Below are 19,053 nucleotides of genomic sequence, written 5' to 3'. Positions count from 1 at the left end.
TTTTTATGAAGACTGGGTTCACCTGCGGTTCCTGGGGTGAGATGAGATAGATGGAAGTTTGGAAAACAACAGAGTTCATATGATGAAAGTTCAGGGAGTTTACCTGAAATACTTTTTGGTCCATGCTATTTTAATTTATGACAAATTGCTTAAAACCCTGATGTTCTTAAACACAGTGCATCTAAAGGTCTAGATGACCTTTTCAATTGTTTCAGAGTTGTATAATGAAGAGGTATTATCAGTGGGGGGCTAGGAAGAACCCTTGTTGAATAAAAGTATAAACACATCACATCACAAGGTAAAAGGACTTTTGAGCAACTTTAGCTCATACAGGAAAACAAGAACACAAAGATACAAGCCTGAGGCATGTGTCATGAGACATGAAGTTGTTATTTGAACATTTGGCAATGGTGCTCTAGTGTTTTACAGGCTCTCAGGTGGGGTAGTGCATGAGGCAGTGTGCAGGACTGGAGGGAGTTACATTGACTTTAATATCTCCATCTGTTCCTGTTTCCAGAATGTTTCCATGCAACAAAAAAAGTCAATGATCTCATTTGAGACTAGTAAAGAAGTATCAATCCACAATATCCTCTAGCTTGGTGTTAATGTGACTTCTATTTTTGTGCATGTTGTATCTGTAGAAACTAAAATGTATTGTCATCTCACCATGATGACAAGGAGATTGTTTACTTAAAGGTCACCTATTGTGCAAAATCCACCTTTTCATGTCTTTTATACATCAACATGTGTTCCCTCTGTGTAAAGAGATTCTCAAAGTTTCAGGAAAAAGGATTCGCTCACTTTTTGTCCTGATCCATTTATATAAAAACCTGTCTGAAAATGAGCTGATCAGATTTTGGCCACTAACCCTAACCCTAACCATTAGCCAATCACCAACCAAGGTAACCCCCTCCCCCCTCCCCCACCTTATCACCTGAATCTCCTCCTGGAGCACATCTTTGAAACCAAATATCTCTCAGAGGGGCAATGATCTGTTTGGTATTTCGAGCAAAACACTTCAGAGACATGTTTTGTATATATCTGAGACCTATAATATATTGATGAAAAACAGTATAATAGGGGACCTTTAATACTTAAAGTACAATGGGAGTTATTATCAAATAAGATATAATAATTAGAATAATTAGACTTTTCTTTGGACCTTTTCAAGAATATATCAGTAAATGAGGCCAAATATTCCCATACACAACGACAAATAGGTACAATTATCAATTTATGTATGGATTTGTTTTCCTGCCTACTGTACCTACGTGATCAGCTAGTGAACCCTAATATTTATTTCAACGACCCCCACATTGTAAAGTTTTGTCCTACACCCTTCAAAAGCCCCCTTGCCATTTTCAGTCATTTTTGACATTTCTGTCGCAGTGAGGGGACTGCCTGTGGTTTGTTGTGAGAGCTGACCTGGAGGAAGTGTTGTCAATAGTGTTGAAGCCAGAAAGCAGATGACAGATGAGCAACAGGGAAGCTTTAGCAGTTCTCAAGCTGCGCATTGAAACCCTCCAGGGAATCTATTGCATGATTAGTATGGACTTATGGTGGCAGCAGAGTTGCTGGCCAAGCAAAAAGGAAAATTCACAAGGGGAAATAGCTAATGAAATATAGAGGTGTTTGTCATCAGATAAGTGTTTGTAGAGGATTATGGCAGATGAGCCATTGTGGAAATCACCGGCAGATGTTAAACCACTTCCTTTATTACCAAGCAAGTAAAGAGCCAGATGTTGTTGGTAGGAAAACACTATTCCAAACTTTATTGGTGATACAATTCAAGTATCACAATCTTAATTGCAACCAAACAGATTAAACAAGCTAAATAAGATAAGTAGTTTCAAAATAATTATAATGTTATCAAGGTTCTGGATCAAACCCTAATTCATTTCAACAGATCCACATCTGATGGATGAAAAAGAGCAAACATATGAATGCCAACACATTTGGCCAGAAGCTGTTTCCCTGATTGCGTTGTGATAAAACAGGGGAGAAGATATCAGACATCATCCTGGATGGTGAATTCATAATGCGTGAGGGAGATATTTGGGAATTTAAAATACTAACGGTGTCAAATGAGGTGAAATAGGTGTGTGATCTTCACTAATCAAGATGCACAAGTTGATAGTAGTAATAATATATTGTAGTATATCAGTCTTAATCGAAAACACAAGCATGTGAATCTTCTTACATAGTTAGTTGGTTGTATTTGCACTAGTGTTTGGTAATTCTTCATAAAGTAAGTTGAAAATCATCATTCAGGAATAAATAATGAAACAGTATTTCAGAGCTGAAGAAGTTGAACTAACGTGTTCAGCCGCTATGAAAATACTTTGGATGTGTCCCTAATGGCATTCAATATATTTCTAAATGCATTTTACTGTTAATGCAAAACAATTGTGATATTTAATAACTCACATTTTAGTTATTGACATAAGATTGATATGCATGTGTGTGTATGTCAAAATGCATCAAGGACGCAGAATACTGAATTTGGAATTGTGTAATGTGTTGCAAAGTGTTTAGAGATTGGATTCCCAATTGAAATGGTTTAAAAATAATCTTACTTATTCCTTATATTTATACATTAATTATGCTGGCTTAAATAATGTTTTCATGAATGAAAAATTCAACAAAACAAATGAATAATGTTAAATATATATATTATACAATATGAAATAATATAGGCATTCCATTACGAGAAAACATATGATTAAATATTCTTTATTTCAAACAGGGTTAATTAGTCGTCACTGGCTTTTCTGTTTCCCTCATTTATTTAGTTTTATTACTTTGTTGTTTTCTGTAAGTTTTTCATGCTCTCCAGAGGATTTCATCTAATTAGTGTTCTCCTCTAAAATGCCACCAGTTGGCCCACATTTCCACTTGCATGCAGATTATTATGTAACAGGCAAATCTGAAGATTGTAAAATATGAAAATCATGACATTGTTTTTGTTTCATCCAACATTAAAGTTGTAATAGTGTGATAATTTTAGCTGAAAAAACCTACTCTAGGAGACACCATCCATGTTGCCTAATCCCACCTTTTGCTAAGCCTCGCCTCCCTTAGTTACCGTTGCCATGTCTCTCAAGCTTTATGTCCTTGCCTGGCACAGTTTCTAAAGGGTCTTTTTATTTCTGACAAAACATTGGTTGGAGACATTTAGCAAACAGTGAATTACCGTATTGTTTCATACTGAGGTATTGGATTCATCTATGTATGTTTGTATTATTTTATCATTTAAAACAAAGTTGTGACATGTGAATACACTTACACACAAAAATATATATATCATCCTACATTTTGTGAAGTGTAAAGTGTGATCACCACCTTTATCTAGTTAAACTTAAGGATCAGTAAACAGGTGGTAGACAACAGAACAGTTTACTATTTCAAAGTTATACGGCCTAGTGTGTTTGAAAGGAACTGATAAGGTTTGCCCAATAAACTAAAAATCTGAAGCAGGCGAGATACTGCGTGGGTGGCTGAAGATGTGATAACATATCAGGGGAAGAGAAAGAAGGGGTGTGCAGAAAAAGAAAAGGAAAGACAAAGCGGAAAATACAGACATCTAAAATAAACACTGTATAAAACCCCTGGTGATACAGATCCAGATACACTAAAGGGGGCAAGAGTCCTATAATAACAGATAAGATACAGCCTATGATAAATATATGATATTGTTCTTGTTTGCAACCAGAGTCAATCCTTATGTATTGCAATCATTGTAAATGGCCACCAAAGCCAGGTATAGTGTCCTGATGTGTCTGCCAGCTGAGCTATAAAGATGTAAATGCTATACCATAAATGTCTCCTTTGAAGTTTGCATTTCCTGAACAAATGTAAGTAAAACACTCTCAGGGAGGGAAAAGGGAGGGATACTCTTGAAAAAATGTTCACTACTAAATGAAAAATATATTTAATGTTTTTTCAGTTTGTGTGCAATTCAAACAAAATATGAAAGTACATTTTGGCCCATTTTCATTTAGTGTGCTTTTTACCTTTCTAGATGGCCAGTCATTTTGCGGTAATAATACCCTGCATTCTGTTAAAGTCATTTTTAGGGTGTTTACATGCATGCTGATGTGAACAAATGCAATTGAAATCAATACAATGTTTTGATTTCATGATATGATATACACTTTAACTGCTCTTTGAATAGTCACAATCATACTCCACTGAGAAGCAATCAGTCACCCAGTGTTATGTCTGAATGTTGGAGCACTTCTCCCCTAAAACGAACATTTGTATACCAATTACTCACCCTATGTTACCAATAATTCTTTAAAAAAGCTTCCTTTTTTTTGGTTTGCCTCAAGAGGCCACAAAGATTCAAACACTTTAGAAAAAGTGTGATTAATGGAAGTAAATGGGGTTTATAAAAAGCCTTTTAAAACATCCTTTTGCAAATTCTCACACAACTTCTATCGAATATTAATAATGATAATAATAATAATAAATTATATTTCGATAGCGCTTTTCTTGAACCCAAAGACGCTTTACATTATGAGGGAGGGTAGACAAACAAGGACAGGCAAAAACAAACACAAATTATTCATTTACAAAAATACAAAAAGTATTCATTTATTCAGTCTTATGTACACTACTTTCCAAACACAAGCATATTTGTCTATTTAACTTATATTAACTGTTTAACTTGTATTTCAGTCTTACTGCAAGGGTGTCGGAGTTTGTACAGTAAATGTTTGAAAATTGGTAATAGCGGCCCCTATTTACTTTAATTCATCTTGACTTTTTCTCTGTTTTCGATTTTTTCATTAACCGTATAAGCATGCGAGGAGAAGCATATAAGTATTAGTTGTAAAATGCACTTAATGTATTTATAAAAAAAACAACATTTGCATTGTGGGATTTATCTCAATTCATGATCTATAATAAACTATATACGTCTTTTAATCTTAATTTTGTTACAATTATAGTGACTGTCAAAATGATTCAGGTCATTTACCTTACATATGCACAGTTTGATTTACAGCAATGCGTCATATGTGATTAATGCATTACAAGTCTGTAAATCTAAATGTGTTAAGTCGTGAGCAACTGTCAAAAATATGTAGTAAAGTCTGACTGTGAAGGTAATGCAATGTACATGTTCTGGTTCTCAGGTTATCTCAGGCACAGCAGTCCTGTAGGTGTGTCCGTTCAATCACTGCGGTCTGATTAGAGGAATTCAGTAGTTAATTAATGAGTGGAGCCAGCCCGGATCAAGCGGGGGTGTAATGAGTACCCTGGAGTTTTGATTATGCGAGTGCAGTGGCAGCCCCTCTCTGTGTTTTCGACTCACAGCTCTCTGCCTGCTTTCCACTCGGGCGTGACAGAAAATGGTCCGTCAAATCCCTTAAAAAGAGTAACATGGGAAAATCAACATGTACACCCACACATCACTTATCTGCTCAACATTTTCCTCCAAGTTTATTGTAGCATGTCATGTTTGTTACACTATTGGGATAGAGTAGTGTTGGAGCAACCTCTGAGTGAAAAAGAGAATCTGTGAGTTTATAAGAAGCTGCTTTCTGCTGCAGGCGAAATGTGAAGCTCATCTCCCCTCGTACACTCTGCTGACATACCATGCTAGTAGTCTAAAAGGGTCTGTAACTTCACATTCCAGCAATGAAACACGCTCAAGTTCTATTGATGTCTTGACTGAACACAAAACTTTTACATTATGTGCCCTTTTACCACCATGTGACATTTAGCTTTTAGCACCCTGTGCACTGTCAGGAAGAACATGTCACTTAAATTGTGTACAAGGGAGAATAAGACGCACTCTCCAGGTATTAACAGCTACAAGCTGCAGTGAAGACACCGACCTTCAGACAGACTAGTTGAGCTGTCAGGTTGAGTTAACACCCCTAAAAGACGTAGTAAAGTAGACTTGGTTTTAAAAAAGGGAGTTTCACAGTGAGCAAGGTGACACGAAAGAGACATTTCAGGGAAAGGTCACATCATTTACGTCATTACCCTGTGAAAGCACATCCAAAAAGTGTTGTTCTTTGTACTTGCACAAGACATACACCAAAATTCTTTATTTCTTTCCAACCTTATCCATTCAAAGTGTGTGTGTGTGTGTGTGTGTGTGTGTGTGTCTGCTCCGATATCTGACACTCTCAGACAGCCAGTAGCATGGCTCAGTGAGAGAGATGTGGAGATCACTGGACCATGGTCTGTCTTATCCTGTCACACGCACACACACTGACACACACACTCCAGACAGCCACTGAGGCCACCTAGATAATACACCTCTCCTGTGCTGGTGTTACAACATTCAATTGGGATTTCTTTTTGTATACTAACCAAGGGTAAAATATAATCGTACAGTTTAAGCCTGTAAATCCCGGCTACAGAAATCCTACATAATAAGGTTTTCTTATTGGCAAATGTACAAAAAAAACAACAAGCCAGCAGAAAACCCCTTTAGCAACTGTTCGCATTTGCAGTTTTCTTGACTTTTTGGCTTTCTGCATGCATACATAATGTTGTATACATTGATAAAAGACAAAAGGGCTTTCACCTACAGTAAGTACAGTTTTGGGTTGTTGGGATCACTTTCCTCTTTGAAGAGATTGTTTTGTTACCAGGAAAACTTCAGCTTTGATTGTTTGTTTAAACGCCCGTAATGCCACATTTATCCATGTACAAACGAGAGTCGGGAGTGTTGGAGCGTGGTGTAGTCACAGCAGGGCAAAGCCTCTCAGTGAACAGGCCGCATTGGATCGTTGAGTTAACAAAGCATGTGGCTTTGAAAAGTGTGAGAGACTGCTGTTCGCTCGCTGTTTCTTCCAAAAAACAAAAAAAGCTGTTTTCTTTTTAACTACAATCTGTCAGTAATGAAGTTATTTTTCGTTTTAACCATGGCCATGATAGTTTATTTCATTTGAATTAAGTATCTCTTTCTCCAAATGACAATCTTTTATCTTTCTGTAGCTTTAAAGGTAAACAACTCAGGGTTAGGGTTACTCCACCTACTTGCATGTTTATAAGTGACCATATCACACCATATTCCTTTGTAGATTATTAAGGAACTGAAAAATATTTTAAAGAACAAAGTTTGAATTGTAGGTCAACTGAGGTCAAAAAGGTGTAGATCTTGATCATTTATGGTAAATAAAGCAGGGCTCTTGGCTCTTTTATAAAGGCATTAACAAGTGTCAGCCTAATGACCCAAAGTTGCAGCTGTTTTTCCAATTATCATACTAATACATGTATAATACATCAAATTGTGTGTATTCCATTTTATAGTTCAAAGAGAATGGTTGCAAATGGCTGAAATCAGTTGTAAACCCATTTCAGGTTGATGCCCTACAAGTTCTGTTTTTTATTAGCAAGAGAGTAATTTCAAATATGAAACTACAGTAGTTCTTTACATGTAATGAAAATTAAAACATTACACTCAGTTTATGATGATACTTTGTGAGAAAATAAAAAAAAACGTTGTAACATCAAGAGCAAAGATTATATTTACAAAACATTTTAAATAGTTTTGCACTTCCGCATTTAAACAGCATGTATTTCTTTGGTAGGTTGACACAAAAATATAATAAGCCCTATTTGTTTTGGCCATTAGAGTGCAACAGCAATACAAAAGTTTCCTATCCATGGTAGTGAAACTTTTGAATCCAGTCTTGCCAATTTGCCGCCTTCCAGACTTTGTTATACATATTGTATTGTGTATTTTATAGAAAGCAACATGTTTTCCAGACTTTCTATTAGTTTGGTTTGTTTTTTGAGTTACTGTCGAACTATGGTCCGAAGTTTCTCTTTAATTATACACCTGCAAGGAAACAAACACTATACTGATATACATTGTACATTTAAATAACAATATTTAATCTTGTGGTTTTTCTGCCTTTTTCTCTCCTCATCAACCTCCTTCCACCACTTTCCTTCCCCTTTGTCCGACTCCTTTCAGATTTCTATCCAACACATCATTTGAGGGCCAGACCGGTTTTATATCCAGAGACTCTCTCAGCCAGAATGTCATCTCAGAGGCCCATCACTACATCTGGTCCCTCCAGCTGGACCCTCTAGGCCAGCCAACCTGGACCCGCCTGGGACGCTGGCGCAGGGGGGAAGTTCTCATGGACCGCCGGGCCTGGCCGAGCCATCAGGGATCTGGGGGCGGAGGAGACTGGCGTCGATCCGCGCGACTGCACATGCGGGTGGTGACGCTGGTCGAGCACCCGTTTGTGTTTACCCGCGAGGTGGACAGCGATGGGATGTGTCCCGCGGGCCAGTTGTGCCTCGATCCGCTCACCAATGATTCTTCGGTTGTTAAAGGATTATTCAAGAAGCTCTCGGGACGCAATGGATCTGTCCCCACAGAATTGAAAAAGTGCTGTTATGGTTACTGCATAGACCTGCTGGAGAAGCTGGCAGAGGACATGGGCTTCACCTTCGACCTCTATATTGTAGGCGATGGGAAGTACGGTGGGTTCAAGAATGGGCGGTGGACAGGATTGGTGGGGGATCTGCTCAGTGGCGCCGCCCACCTGGCAGTGACATCTTTTAGCATTAATTCGGCCAGGAGCCAAGTCATCGACTTCACTTCACCCTTCTTCTCCACCAGCCTGGGAATTCTGGTCAGTACTCCCTATTCCTCTCTCACCCTTTCTACAGAAAATCTCTGGCTCTCTTGCTACAGTATGACCTCTCCTCAACTCTCGCCACTTTGTATGCTGGTGGTCAGTGTCAATATTGCGGAGTGTTATTACTGCAGGCACTACGTTATTGGATTGTAATGCTATTCCCCTATGGGGCTAGACTGGTGAGCAAACAGCTTTGTAAGGGGATCCTATTACTACAATTACCGCAAAGTGATAGGGAAATACTCTCCCCTCTAAAGACACCGCTACAGTTGTTGATGTTCTGATTTACAATCCCCCTTTTTTTCTATATTTTGTCAGTAATCATCCCTTTTACAACACTTTTCCCAGTTGGATAATGACACTAATTGTTGTCCAGTTGATGTTAGGCTTCTGAGGATCTAGCTTTCTTGTGAATGTATCTTGTATTTATTTGCTATTTCCTATCTGGCCTGCTACCAATTCATTCCTTCCCTTTTTAATCATGCTTCCATTACATTTTGTGGGACCTGTATCAGTTCCTCGCTCAAATAAGTCGAGCATCATGTAAAATAATTTACTGAATTTCTGATAAGAAACAAGCTGAACACCTTAAACCGACAGATGTGGCACAACCAAATATACAGATAACTCTCCAATTTCCGTACTCACCTGCTTTTGGATTTCCAGTCCTAACCCCGCTATATCCTCAGGATGTATAAACAAAAACACAACCCAATTCAAGTTTACTTTAAGCCTTTGAAAAACCACACATGTTCTTACTTAGATAATATCAGTTGGTTGTCTAATCCTGTGTTCCCCATGCCCAGGTTCGTACGCGCGACACAGCTGCACCCATCGGTGCCTTCATGTGGCCTCTCCATTGGTCCATGTGGCTCGGCATCTTTGTTTCACTCCACGTCACCGCTGTTTTCCTCACCCTGTATGAGTGGTTCAGCCCGTTTGGTATGACCCCACGTGGACGCAACCGCGACCGGGTCTTCTCCTTCTCCTCGGCGCTCAACGTGTGCTACGCCATTTTATTTGGGAGAACGGTGGCCATCAAGCCGCCAAAGTGTTGGACAGGCCGCCTGCTGATGAACCTCTGGGCCATCTTCTGTCTGTTCTGTCTGTCCACCTACACCGCTAACCTAGCTGCCGTCATGGTCGGGGAGAAGACCTACGAACAACTGTCAGGGATACATGACCCAAAGGTACAGAGATGTGCAACTCTGCAAACAATGGATGCTTCTCAAGCTGACATTTAAAGTGTTGGGGTTGTTTCTCTCTGCGGTCCTCTCATTAGTTTAAAGTTAGAAGAAGATGATGTAAGGTTCTTCCTTGCACCAATCAGGATTGAGCAACATTTAAATCCCAATCTGATGACAATTTGGGTTGTCTGGTCACTGATATTCAAATCTAATTAAACCCATAGTCAGACTTATCTCCCCATTGCACAACCACCCCGTCCTGATGGAGCAGATTCATGTTCACCTGGAGATATCTTTTTAATTTCCCTATTTTGTCACTAATATTTCACTAGCAAGAAAACTACGTAGTCAGGGCTTTAATTCAATCAAAAGACAAAATACATTTCTTCTTTTTATATGTTTTTTAATTTGTTTTGGTAAATAAAGTTCACGTTTTGGTTACCAGATGTTTAGAAATGTTTTGACAGAATCTTCTGTTTAAAAATAGGGTTTTGAAATTGGCTAGATTTAATTTGTTTGCTCAAGGCTGAGGCCTTTTTCTTGCAAAATGTCCCTGATCCACTTAATAAAACGTTTGTTATCTTATGAACATTTCAGAAGAGCGGTTGTTTTTAACTTTAAAACTTAAATTAGGAAATGGATTATTTAATTAAACATATTTTGTAAGGGCAAATGGGGTAAGGTAATTACTGTTTTTTGTCAACTCACCAACTCTTTGAATACCAACAGTACAGGTATATTTAGAGTCAGAAAACAAAATAAGTATAAGTATAAAGGACTCCTGCTGCATTTGAGAATAAAAAAATGCCAACTGAAGTTGAGAAAGACAACAGACTAAAATGAAAAGTAGTACTAAAAGATTCTGACAGCATTCTAAGCGTAACATCTTGGTTTCTTTTTTTCTTTCCTGCAGTTGCACCATCCCTCTCAGGGATTCCGATTCGCCACAGTTAAAGAAAGCAGCGCGGAGGACTACCTCAAGAAGAGTTTTCCTGAGATGCACGAGTACATGAGAAGATACAATGTCCCGGCGACACCAGATGGCATACATAATCTCAAGTAAGACAATGTCCACACACTGCACTGTAAAAGAAAAGTCCAAATCTAAAAAAAGTAGAAATGTCATCCCCCATCACCAGCTGGCCTGTTTGCATTCAGAACTCATATTCCTCCTTACCTTGCCACTGCTGTCATCCTAAGCTGCTTCGACATTCAACGGGCATCCCCGCGGAGCAAAGCAGAATAAAGTGAGGGAAGGCAGCTGAAAGCAATGCCCTGGCTGGGAAGGGCACACTTTGAATGGATGAAACAAGATTTTTTTCTTCCTGAGCTTGTAAAGTGCTGATTAGAGGGTTCAAGGGGAAATGTAATCTTTAGAAAATTACAAGTGGGGAACAAGACAGCATACAATATGCCGCAGTGCAACTTTGAATACCCTGTTCTCAGAGTTTACTACCAGAGGGACAAGGCATTTCACATATCATACAATAGACCGAAGCCTCTGTTATTGTAGTACAATGCATCTCCCATTGTACTGCATTGAGGTGTTACTCCATGTGGTTACCTAACTAAATATTCATGAATTGGTTAAAACAAATGAAAAATATGTTTTTATATTGCTATGGTAACCTTTATATGTACAACCAGAAGGGCACTTGCAGACATCTGCCAAGGCCGTATCCTTAAGTGAAAAATATTTTGTATCTGCATGTGTTTTTTCGGATCCACTCCAAGATTTAATGGGTTTCCTTCTTGGCCCACGCTAGACCGCAACACTGAGTTTCATAAACATCAGACCAGTATTTTTTTTTTTCTGCTGACAGAATGAGAAACAAACCAAACAAGTGTTTAAAGTGCTTTTATTTTTACGAGAAGCCTTACCTTTATAGTTTCTTCAAATGTACATTTGAATTGTACTGGTTGTGGGGATAATGTTGGTTTTGTCCGTCCATTCCATTCTCGTAAATATGATATCTCCGGAATTCTTTGAGGTTATTCAAATGTTCCACAAATGTCCACTTTGCATTTCCCCAACACCTGACTGCCCCACCCATCTACACACCTGTTCCCACTTTCCCCGTTAACCCTGCTGTTACCCACTCTCCCACCTGTTTCCACTTCCTCTCACCAATCACTTGCAAGCCTTTTGTTCCTTTCTCTGTATCCACTCTCTCTGAACCCCTGTGACAAGTTTTGGATTTTGTTTACATGCTGATGACTCATACACCATTAGTTGTGATTTTTTCAGAATGAAAGAGGTGTTCTTGCAATTCTCTTGGTTCCCATTCTTGCAAACCATGTCCCCATTCTGAATTGACTTAATGAACTTGTCCAACCAGTCATTTAAACAAACAACAACTACTAACTGCAGCGTGTCTGCTGTATAAATGTGAATTTTAAGAAGTGCAATCACTGAAGCGTTAGCTGCCATTAAACTGTTTTGTGTTGTTGTTCCTAGCTTATTAAAGTGACAGCGATATTAGAATTTGTCTCTTAAAAAAAGAACACACCTGAAACAGAACAGTTTATTGTATGGTTTGTTAACCTAGGTGCTAACAGGTCTTACTTACCTTGTGATGTGAAGACTTTTCCCTGACATGCATTGCATTTCAAAAAGAAATGAAATTGCTGTTTCCCACATCATTTTGTATTAAGTAAAACCCTTAAACAATAATGTGCTCTGTCACCAGTGTAGTTTTCCATTAATGTCATGCTATTGCCAATACATGATTCAGCTACTTTTACAAGCATTTCTACAGGAAGAGAATAAGGTGGGCATCATGTTTTAACCATACTGGTCGGGTAATTGGTGGATGTCAAGGTAGTTCTCTGAAAATAAAATACACAACATCAATACTGTACTATCGTGGAAAGACCAAGGATATAAGCTGCAGCTTAATTCAACCTGTAATAATGAACAGCCAGCTTTTGGGTGGAAGATAGCAGAGGATTTTCAAGTGCCGTCTTTGATAACAAGCAAAAGAATAAAGAGAGAAATCTTGAAAAAAGGCTTTGCAGCATTTGTGTCCCTGTAGGCTGTACCTGTCAGTAAAGGGTTGATTTGTAAAAGCCTCGCTGAGAGTGTTGTGAATTAATATCTCGCCTCAGTATAACAGACTTGGAGTGAGGAATGTGAGTAAATTGGCAGAAACTGGCAGAAACTGGCAGACAGGCAGTAATTTCACTGGCATAAGACCAGTTGTGGGAAACCAGCGGCAAATGGGTGAGAGAAGTTTGTTGAATAATTTACATCCCATTTACAGTGATTTGGTGAACTGCCCTGTGAAGACCTCAAACCCCTCAAGCAAAACACTTCATTCAAACATTATTTTTAATTTGTCGTGCTCTACTTCTCTTTTTTTTGTCTTTTTTTACCAATGATTTATTGGACACAAAATAAATAACCCCCCACCAGGCTGTTTACCCATTTAACTTGACCCTATTCTTAAAATGAAAAGAAAGCGAATAGTTCAAGACCCTACCAAAACCATCCTTTTTTATTCTTTAAACTCACTCTGAGGTTAGAGGTGTAGCATGAGGACACAAACAGTACATATAATACTGATAGCACAGAACAGGAGACAGATGACCAAAACTAAATAAATGAATTCAATTTTCAATCCCAGTAGGTTTTAAAGGTGAATTTTCGAGAAGCTTGCTTTTAAAATGTCAATCCCAGAAGATCTAAGATTTTGCTATGGAGAGTGTTATGGCTTCTTCTGTCACCATAATGTATTCGGGAGAGTGGATACCGATGGTCCATCTGTCTTTTTTGTCTATCCAGTCATCCATCAAAAACATCTCAAATGCCACCGATCAGATCGTCATAAAACTTAAGGGTATAATTCACTCTTTTGGTGGAATGACTGGATACATGCATCAAGTTTGTACCCTGAAATGTGCAACAATTAGTCCAACAAGATGCATGTGGTTTGGTTAGTAAACTATTAAAGCTCCAGGACCTTTGAACTTTCAGCTCAACAGGCACCACAAAGTTATTTTGTTCTACACTCCCAGTATATTCCCTTGCTTTGTATTTACAGGGCTGATCCTCAGAGACTGGATGCATTCATCATGGATAAAGCTCTGCTGGACTACGAGGTTTCCATAGATGCAGAATGTAAGACACTTACAGTCGGGAAACCCTTTGCAATAGAAGGTAACGTATGGCTTCTTTAAATAAGACAAATGACTTGTTTATTTAAGGTTAGGGTTAGACAATACTGTATGTTCCCATATTTTAAGATGTAGACTGTAGAATGGTCTGACCATAGGCATTTTGTAAAGCCCTAGATGTAAGAATATCAATCACTCGACGTTTCCGCAGCAGTTAATCTTCTTGCTTTCAACAGCTTAGATCCTCTACTGTCTACTGTTAATCTCTGGGTCCATTTAGCAGGCTTCTTCCTCCCACTGTGAAGATGTTCCCATGGCGTTTGCTTCCATTACAGGCCACCACAGTCCCAGATTCCTGTGTTGTTGTTAATTACTTAATGCACCCTTAAGCCTCCAGGATACAATCCAAATCAATCAGTGTACCTCCTACCAAGGCGAGGTACTTCTGTAATTGGCTATCGCTGGATTTGTCAAACTTCCCTGGCATGCAAACAATTCTGAGATTTATTGACAATGTAAAGCAACTGCTTTCTTTTCAAGTGAGAATTGTGAGGGTAAAAACTCTCCCTTCTTTCTGTTCAGCTGTTCTTTTTTTTCGGTTGAAAGAATATAATGAAAGCGCATGGAGGTGAAGTTAACAGGATATTGCAGCTGTGACAGGGGAATAGTCACATTGTATGTTTGTGTGTGTTTCTATTGGCAGGCTATGGAATCGGTCTCCCTCAGAATTCTCCACTCACCTCCAACATCTCAGAGCTTGTTAGTCAGTACAAGTCTGATGGCTTCATGGACACGCTGCATGACAAATGGTACAAGGTTGTGCCCTGCGGAAAGCGCAGCTTTGCTGTGACTGAGGTAGGAACATAAACCCCTCTTATATACAACTACCAGCCTGGTCTCATAAACAAATGTGTCAATTACGCTTTAAGGTAAAAAGAAATGTTCCATTCTGTGTTCCAAGATTGGCCAAATGCAATTCTGGAACCTATCGGCAGTCATGATGATGATTACGTTTTTTATTAGCTTGTAAACTGGTTACTTGCAGTCGTAGACATGTTGTCCAACACTCGACCTTACATCTCAAGTTGCTTACCAGACTCTATATATCTGAAGTATAATTGAACGCCTCACAGAAAAGGCAATCTGAAAATATTGTATATTCATTGTCCTAAATTCAATAATAAAAACAGAAAGGTTGTGAGCTGGAAAACCGAAAGAATAACCTGAATGACACTACAACTAAAGTACTCTGTAGAGCTGAGGGGAACTGGATGCATTTTTCTACAAAAAAAATGTTGTACCTATTACAAAAACTAATTGAATCCTTTGTTTACATAAGAATATTGATTTGTGCAGCATTAAAGTAGATCGATAGTCTTTGATATACATAGCAGGATTTAGAAAAAACCTATGATACCAACTGAAACACCACTTTTTATTTGCACCCATTCCATTGGTTAGTCTGTTTCTTTCTCTTTTTTTTGTTTCAAAAGTGTCCATACCTTCCCATTCTCCTGGCTGGTATCTCAGAATAATTTCCCTGCACTGCCTGAACAACCTCTTTATTAATTCAGAGCCCGGCCCCTAACCCTCCACATGCTAACCGCACTTTGTCTCCAAAACTCCAGTCCAATACATCCCTGGCCCTGCAGTCCATTCCCTTCTGCTATTACCGAGCACTTAGCTCTCTCAGCTGCCGTCTCTCCGCCCAGCTGTGACTCAGGAATCCCCAAAAGTGCTTCTAGCTGGTTGCCGACAGCACACTCACTATTATCAAGCATTAATTAAAACTCACTCCCAAAAAAACACATCCCTCTGCCACATTTTCATTCATTTATTTAATTAGCTAGTGTGCGTCACAAAGGCACATAGCGCCATGCTGGTTGCTCATTTACATGTTTAATTAGGATACATGCAAATAACCATATTCTCATATGAGCAGAAGTAGAACACTGCAGTACACAAACTCAGGGAACCAGCTTCTCTGTGTCACAGCTAGACTTGCTACAGATGCTATCTACAGTTGCAGACATCTAAATTGCTCGAGGTACATTTCATTTTGCAGCATCATGCCTCCGCTGACAGCAGAGGAAACTGCTTGACCAGTATTTTATTTCACCTGCGTGACATTTAATTTGAGATACAACTATATTAGTGAGTTGCTGTGCACACATATTATAGATAGTGTTGTAAAATAAGTTATCTAGAATATGTTCTATTCAATTGAATCAACTGAGTAGCAGTTTGTCAGACTTACAATGTGCTGTCAAAATGAACACTGGAAAATATCAGAGCAAAAATTCACTTATTTCACCTTTTATTTAACAAGAACACATTCTTATCTCTGGTTAAAGCTCCTTGGGGGGGGGAGGTCAACGTATCCTCATACAAAGGATTTTATGATATCTTACAGAAAGATAATTATTCATTAAGTCCAACATCACGAGCGATTAGTAAGCCTTCGGAACACCACTTTGTTAAGCTTAGGAAACAAGATGTGTTTCCATTGAATACAAAATAAGCCTTACTTAAAGTAGTAGATATTCTGCCCATTTTTAGATTCATATTTGCATTTGATGCCTCTACTGTAATATGTCTACATGCTTTAATGTTCAAAAAGCTCTTTATTTTTCTCATACGCTGCAGCACCTCTTTTCACCCTCTGTCTGAAACCAGAGCCCAGTCTGCTCTGATTGGTTAGCTGGCCGGCTCAGTTGTGATTGGTCAACCGCTTAGAGATGCCAATAGAAGCTAGAGTGTTACATAGTAATGTCATTATCTTACGGCAGTAAACAAAGGAGTCGTATCGATTGGTTTCAGGCAGGGGGGGAGAGAGAAAATCCCTCTGGAAGACAATTTGTGATTTCAGCCTTTGCAGACCATTTACATGCACAGAAACCTGTACACTAAAAGAAAGGGAAACCCACCAAAAACACAAAAGGGCCTCTTTAGTACGGGATTACGTAACTAATAAGCCAAACTTGACTTCAGGTTTCACATGGGACACAAACAGCTGTCTCCAGGGTGAAGATCTGGTGTCATTGGTCCAAAACATCGACTGTAAGCAAAACATTTTTACAAAAGTACAAAAGACATCTGCCACTTCTTACAGACAAGCATTGCATAAATGACTAGCAGTCCAGCACAAAGCCACGATCAACAACCTCAGGCTATACAACAACAGAACAAGAGCAGCATACACATGCAGTTAGACAAACAAGCTAGAAAACAAAATATGCAGTAAGCAGCAGGCTGGCTCAGTTTAGTCCGGCTCAGCATTTTGTTTTGGTACTTTTATTCATTGTTATAAAAGCTACACCTCCAGCAGAAAGCCTGTGAATCTGAAAAGATGAAAAATCTGATGGATTCACCGACGGCAGCCAACCTCACTGGCGCTCGTCCACCTCTTTGTCACCCCAAATAATTTGAGTAATAAAATCAATACCAATAAATGACATATTATTCAATAACGAGGGCCAAACTTAACATTACGGAGACATAAATTGTGATCAAAGAGATGAGAAATTATGATTTTTATGTAAGATTATTGCAGTAAATGTATGCGGTGGACTTTCAAATTATAAGATCACTGTGAAAAATAATGGTTTTATATGGTTGCATGCAGTAAAAAGAGACAGTGTGTTGCCAAAGAAATGTGGTAGAATATGTGCTTAAATGTGCTGATCCTAGGAAGCCCATAACTGTGAGGAATATTGGAGTGGGTTGGCGCACAATAACTTACACTGGAGCATTACATTAGATAAATGTCATGTATCCTCAGTAAGCTTGTCATAATGTTAAAGGATAATACCACTGTCATTTTTATTTGTATTCCTGACTTGAAAATGTCTTCCCCGGCCGTCAGATATCACTACTGTCTGTATTTCCCGACTTTAAATCATCAGCTCCCACTCTCCAAAATGTCATTACAGCCAGCCTGCCAAGTCACAATACTGCAATGACGAATTTAATCCATCATGTATTTTATTTTTTATTTGTTACCAGCATGACTTTATAATGCAATCATTGCATCTGCTGCTGTATCAGGAGCTGCTCCATACTCAGCATTAAAAAAAAGATTCATATGAGAATGTACATCTGCGGTAACTGCAACCGGCGCTTAATTAAGAAAAGTGTAATATCACAATAGGAGATGCCAAACTTGTAGACTGGTCGTATATTTCCCAGAGCTTTCTCCATGGTGACACATTTAGAATGGAATGAGAGCCACTTAAGATGTGAGGGGGGGGAAGTGTGATATCGCAGCGTAAGTCTTTCAGAAGGGTTTTCTTAGTATAGCAGGATTTGAGGAAAGTCACAGTGAGTTCAAATAAAACTCCTACTGTTATATCCTATTTTAGATGTGTTACTCTCTGGAAAAGACAATGCTAGTAATTAAGCATTGTGCACAAACATGGCAATTTAACTTGTTCCCTTCTAAGTTTCCTCACTTTTTCAACTGCATTGTGTTGTTACCTTCTGATAATAACTGAGTTGAAAGCAAAAGTTAACTTTCTTTTGGAAAAACATTTGAACAAATGCAGCTTCAGTGTTTGTGGTGTTGTACTCAAATAATGGGTATATGATTCAATACAAATGTCAATTCAGCTTTTTGTTTGTGCAAGATGTTTTTAATGGGATTTTTTAAAAGAATGGGAGCCGATGACTTCTAGTTGCTGGTCAAACAGCTTAGGGATTTTTAACTATTTTGAATACATCACCCGGTTCACACATACAAAATATAATTACAGTAGTATTATCATGAGCTCGAGAATCATTTTTCTCATACACAATCCAAAGGCAAATGTCACACCTATCACTGAAAACAACATGTGCTTATTTAAGATAAGGATGCCAAAACACTGTATGTCAGTATTTTCCTGAAATTACTTTTTAATTACAATAATAAAAGATATTCACTTTATGTCAAATTTTTAGTTTTGTGTTTTTACCACAATGCAGCAAAACATAAGGGCTGGATATTCTTTATTCAGTGAAGTACCAGTACAGGGTTAACAAGAAACAGTCCTGTGTTCAAGTAGAGGTTAAACACACAAAATGTACTTTAAATACAGAAAGTAAAGTAAAGATACAATGTCAAAATGGTATATGTTATATAAAGCATGCATTAA

At 38.5% G+C, this 19,053-nt stretch overlaps 1 protein-coding gene across 1 annotated transcript in view; it reads left to right on the top strand.

Moving 5' to 3' along the window:
* Nucleotides 1–19,053, top strand: part of grin3a (glutamate receptor, ionotropic, N-methyl-D-aspartate 3A) — a 41,109-nt gene that overhangs the window by 12,032 nt on the left and 10,024 nt on the right. Inside the window, exons 3-7 of the mRNA XM_034125951.1 lie at nucleotides 7,943–8,612; nucleotides 9,425–9,808; nucleotides 10,719–10,864; nucleotides 13,849–13,964; nucleotides 14,625–14,776. Coding sequence (XP_033981842.1) covers nucleotides 7,943–8,612; nucleotides 9,425–9,808; nucleotides 10,719–10,864; nucleotides 13,849–13,964; nucleotides 14,625–14,776 — 1,468 coding nt within the window. The remainder of the gene's footprint in view (nucleotides 1–7,942; nucleotides 8,613–9,424; nucleotides 9,809–10,718; nucleotides 10,865–13,848; nucleotides 13,965–14,624; nucleotides 14,777–19,053) is intronic.

This window comes from Trematomus bernacchii, unplaced genomic scaffold (assembly GCF_902827165.1).
Source record: "Trematomus bernacchii unplaced genomic scaffold, fTreBer1.1, whole genome shotgun sequence".
Classification (NCBI taxonomy): domain Eukaryota; kingdom Metazoa; phylum Chordata; class Actinopteri; order Perciformes; family Nototheniidae; genus Trematomus; species Trematomus bernacchii.
This window is presented reverse-complemented; position numbering and strand designations above follow the sequence as displayed.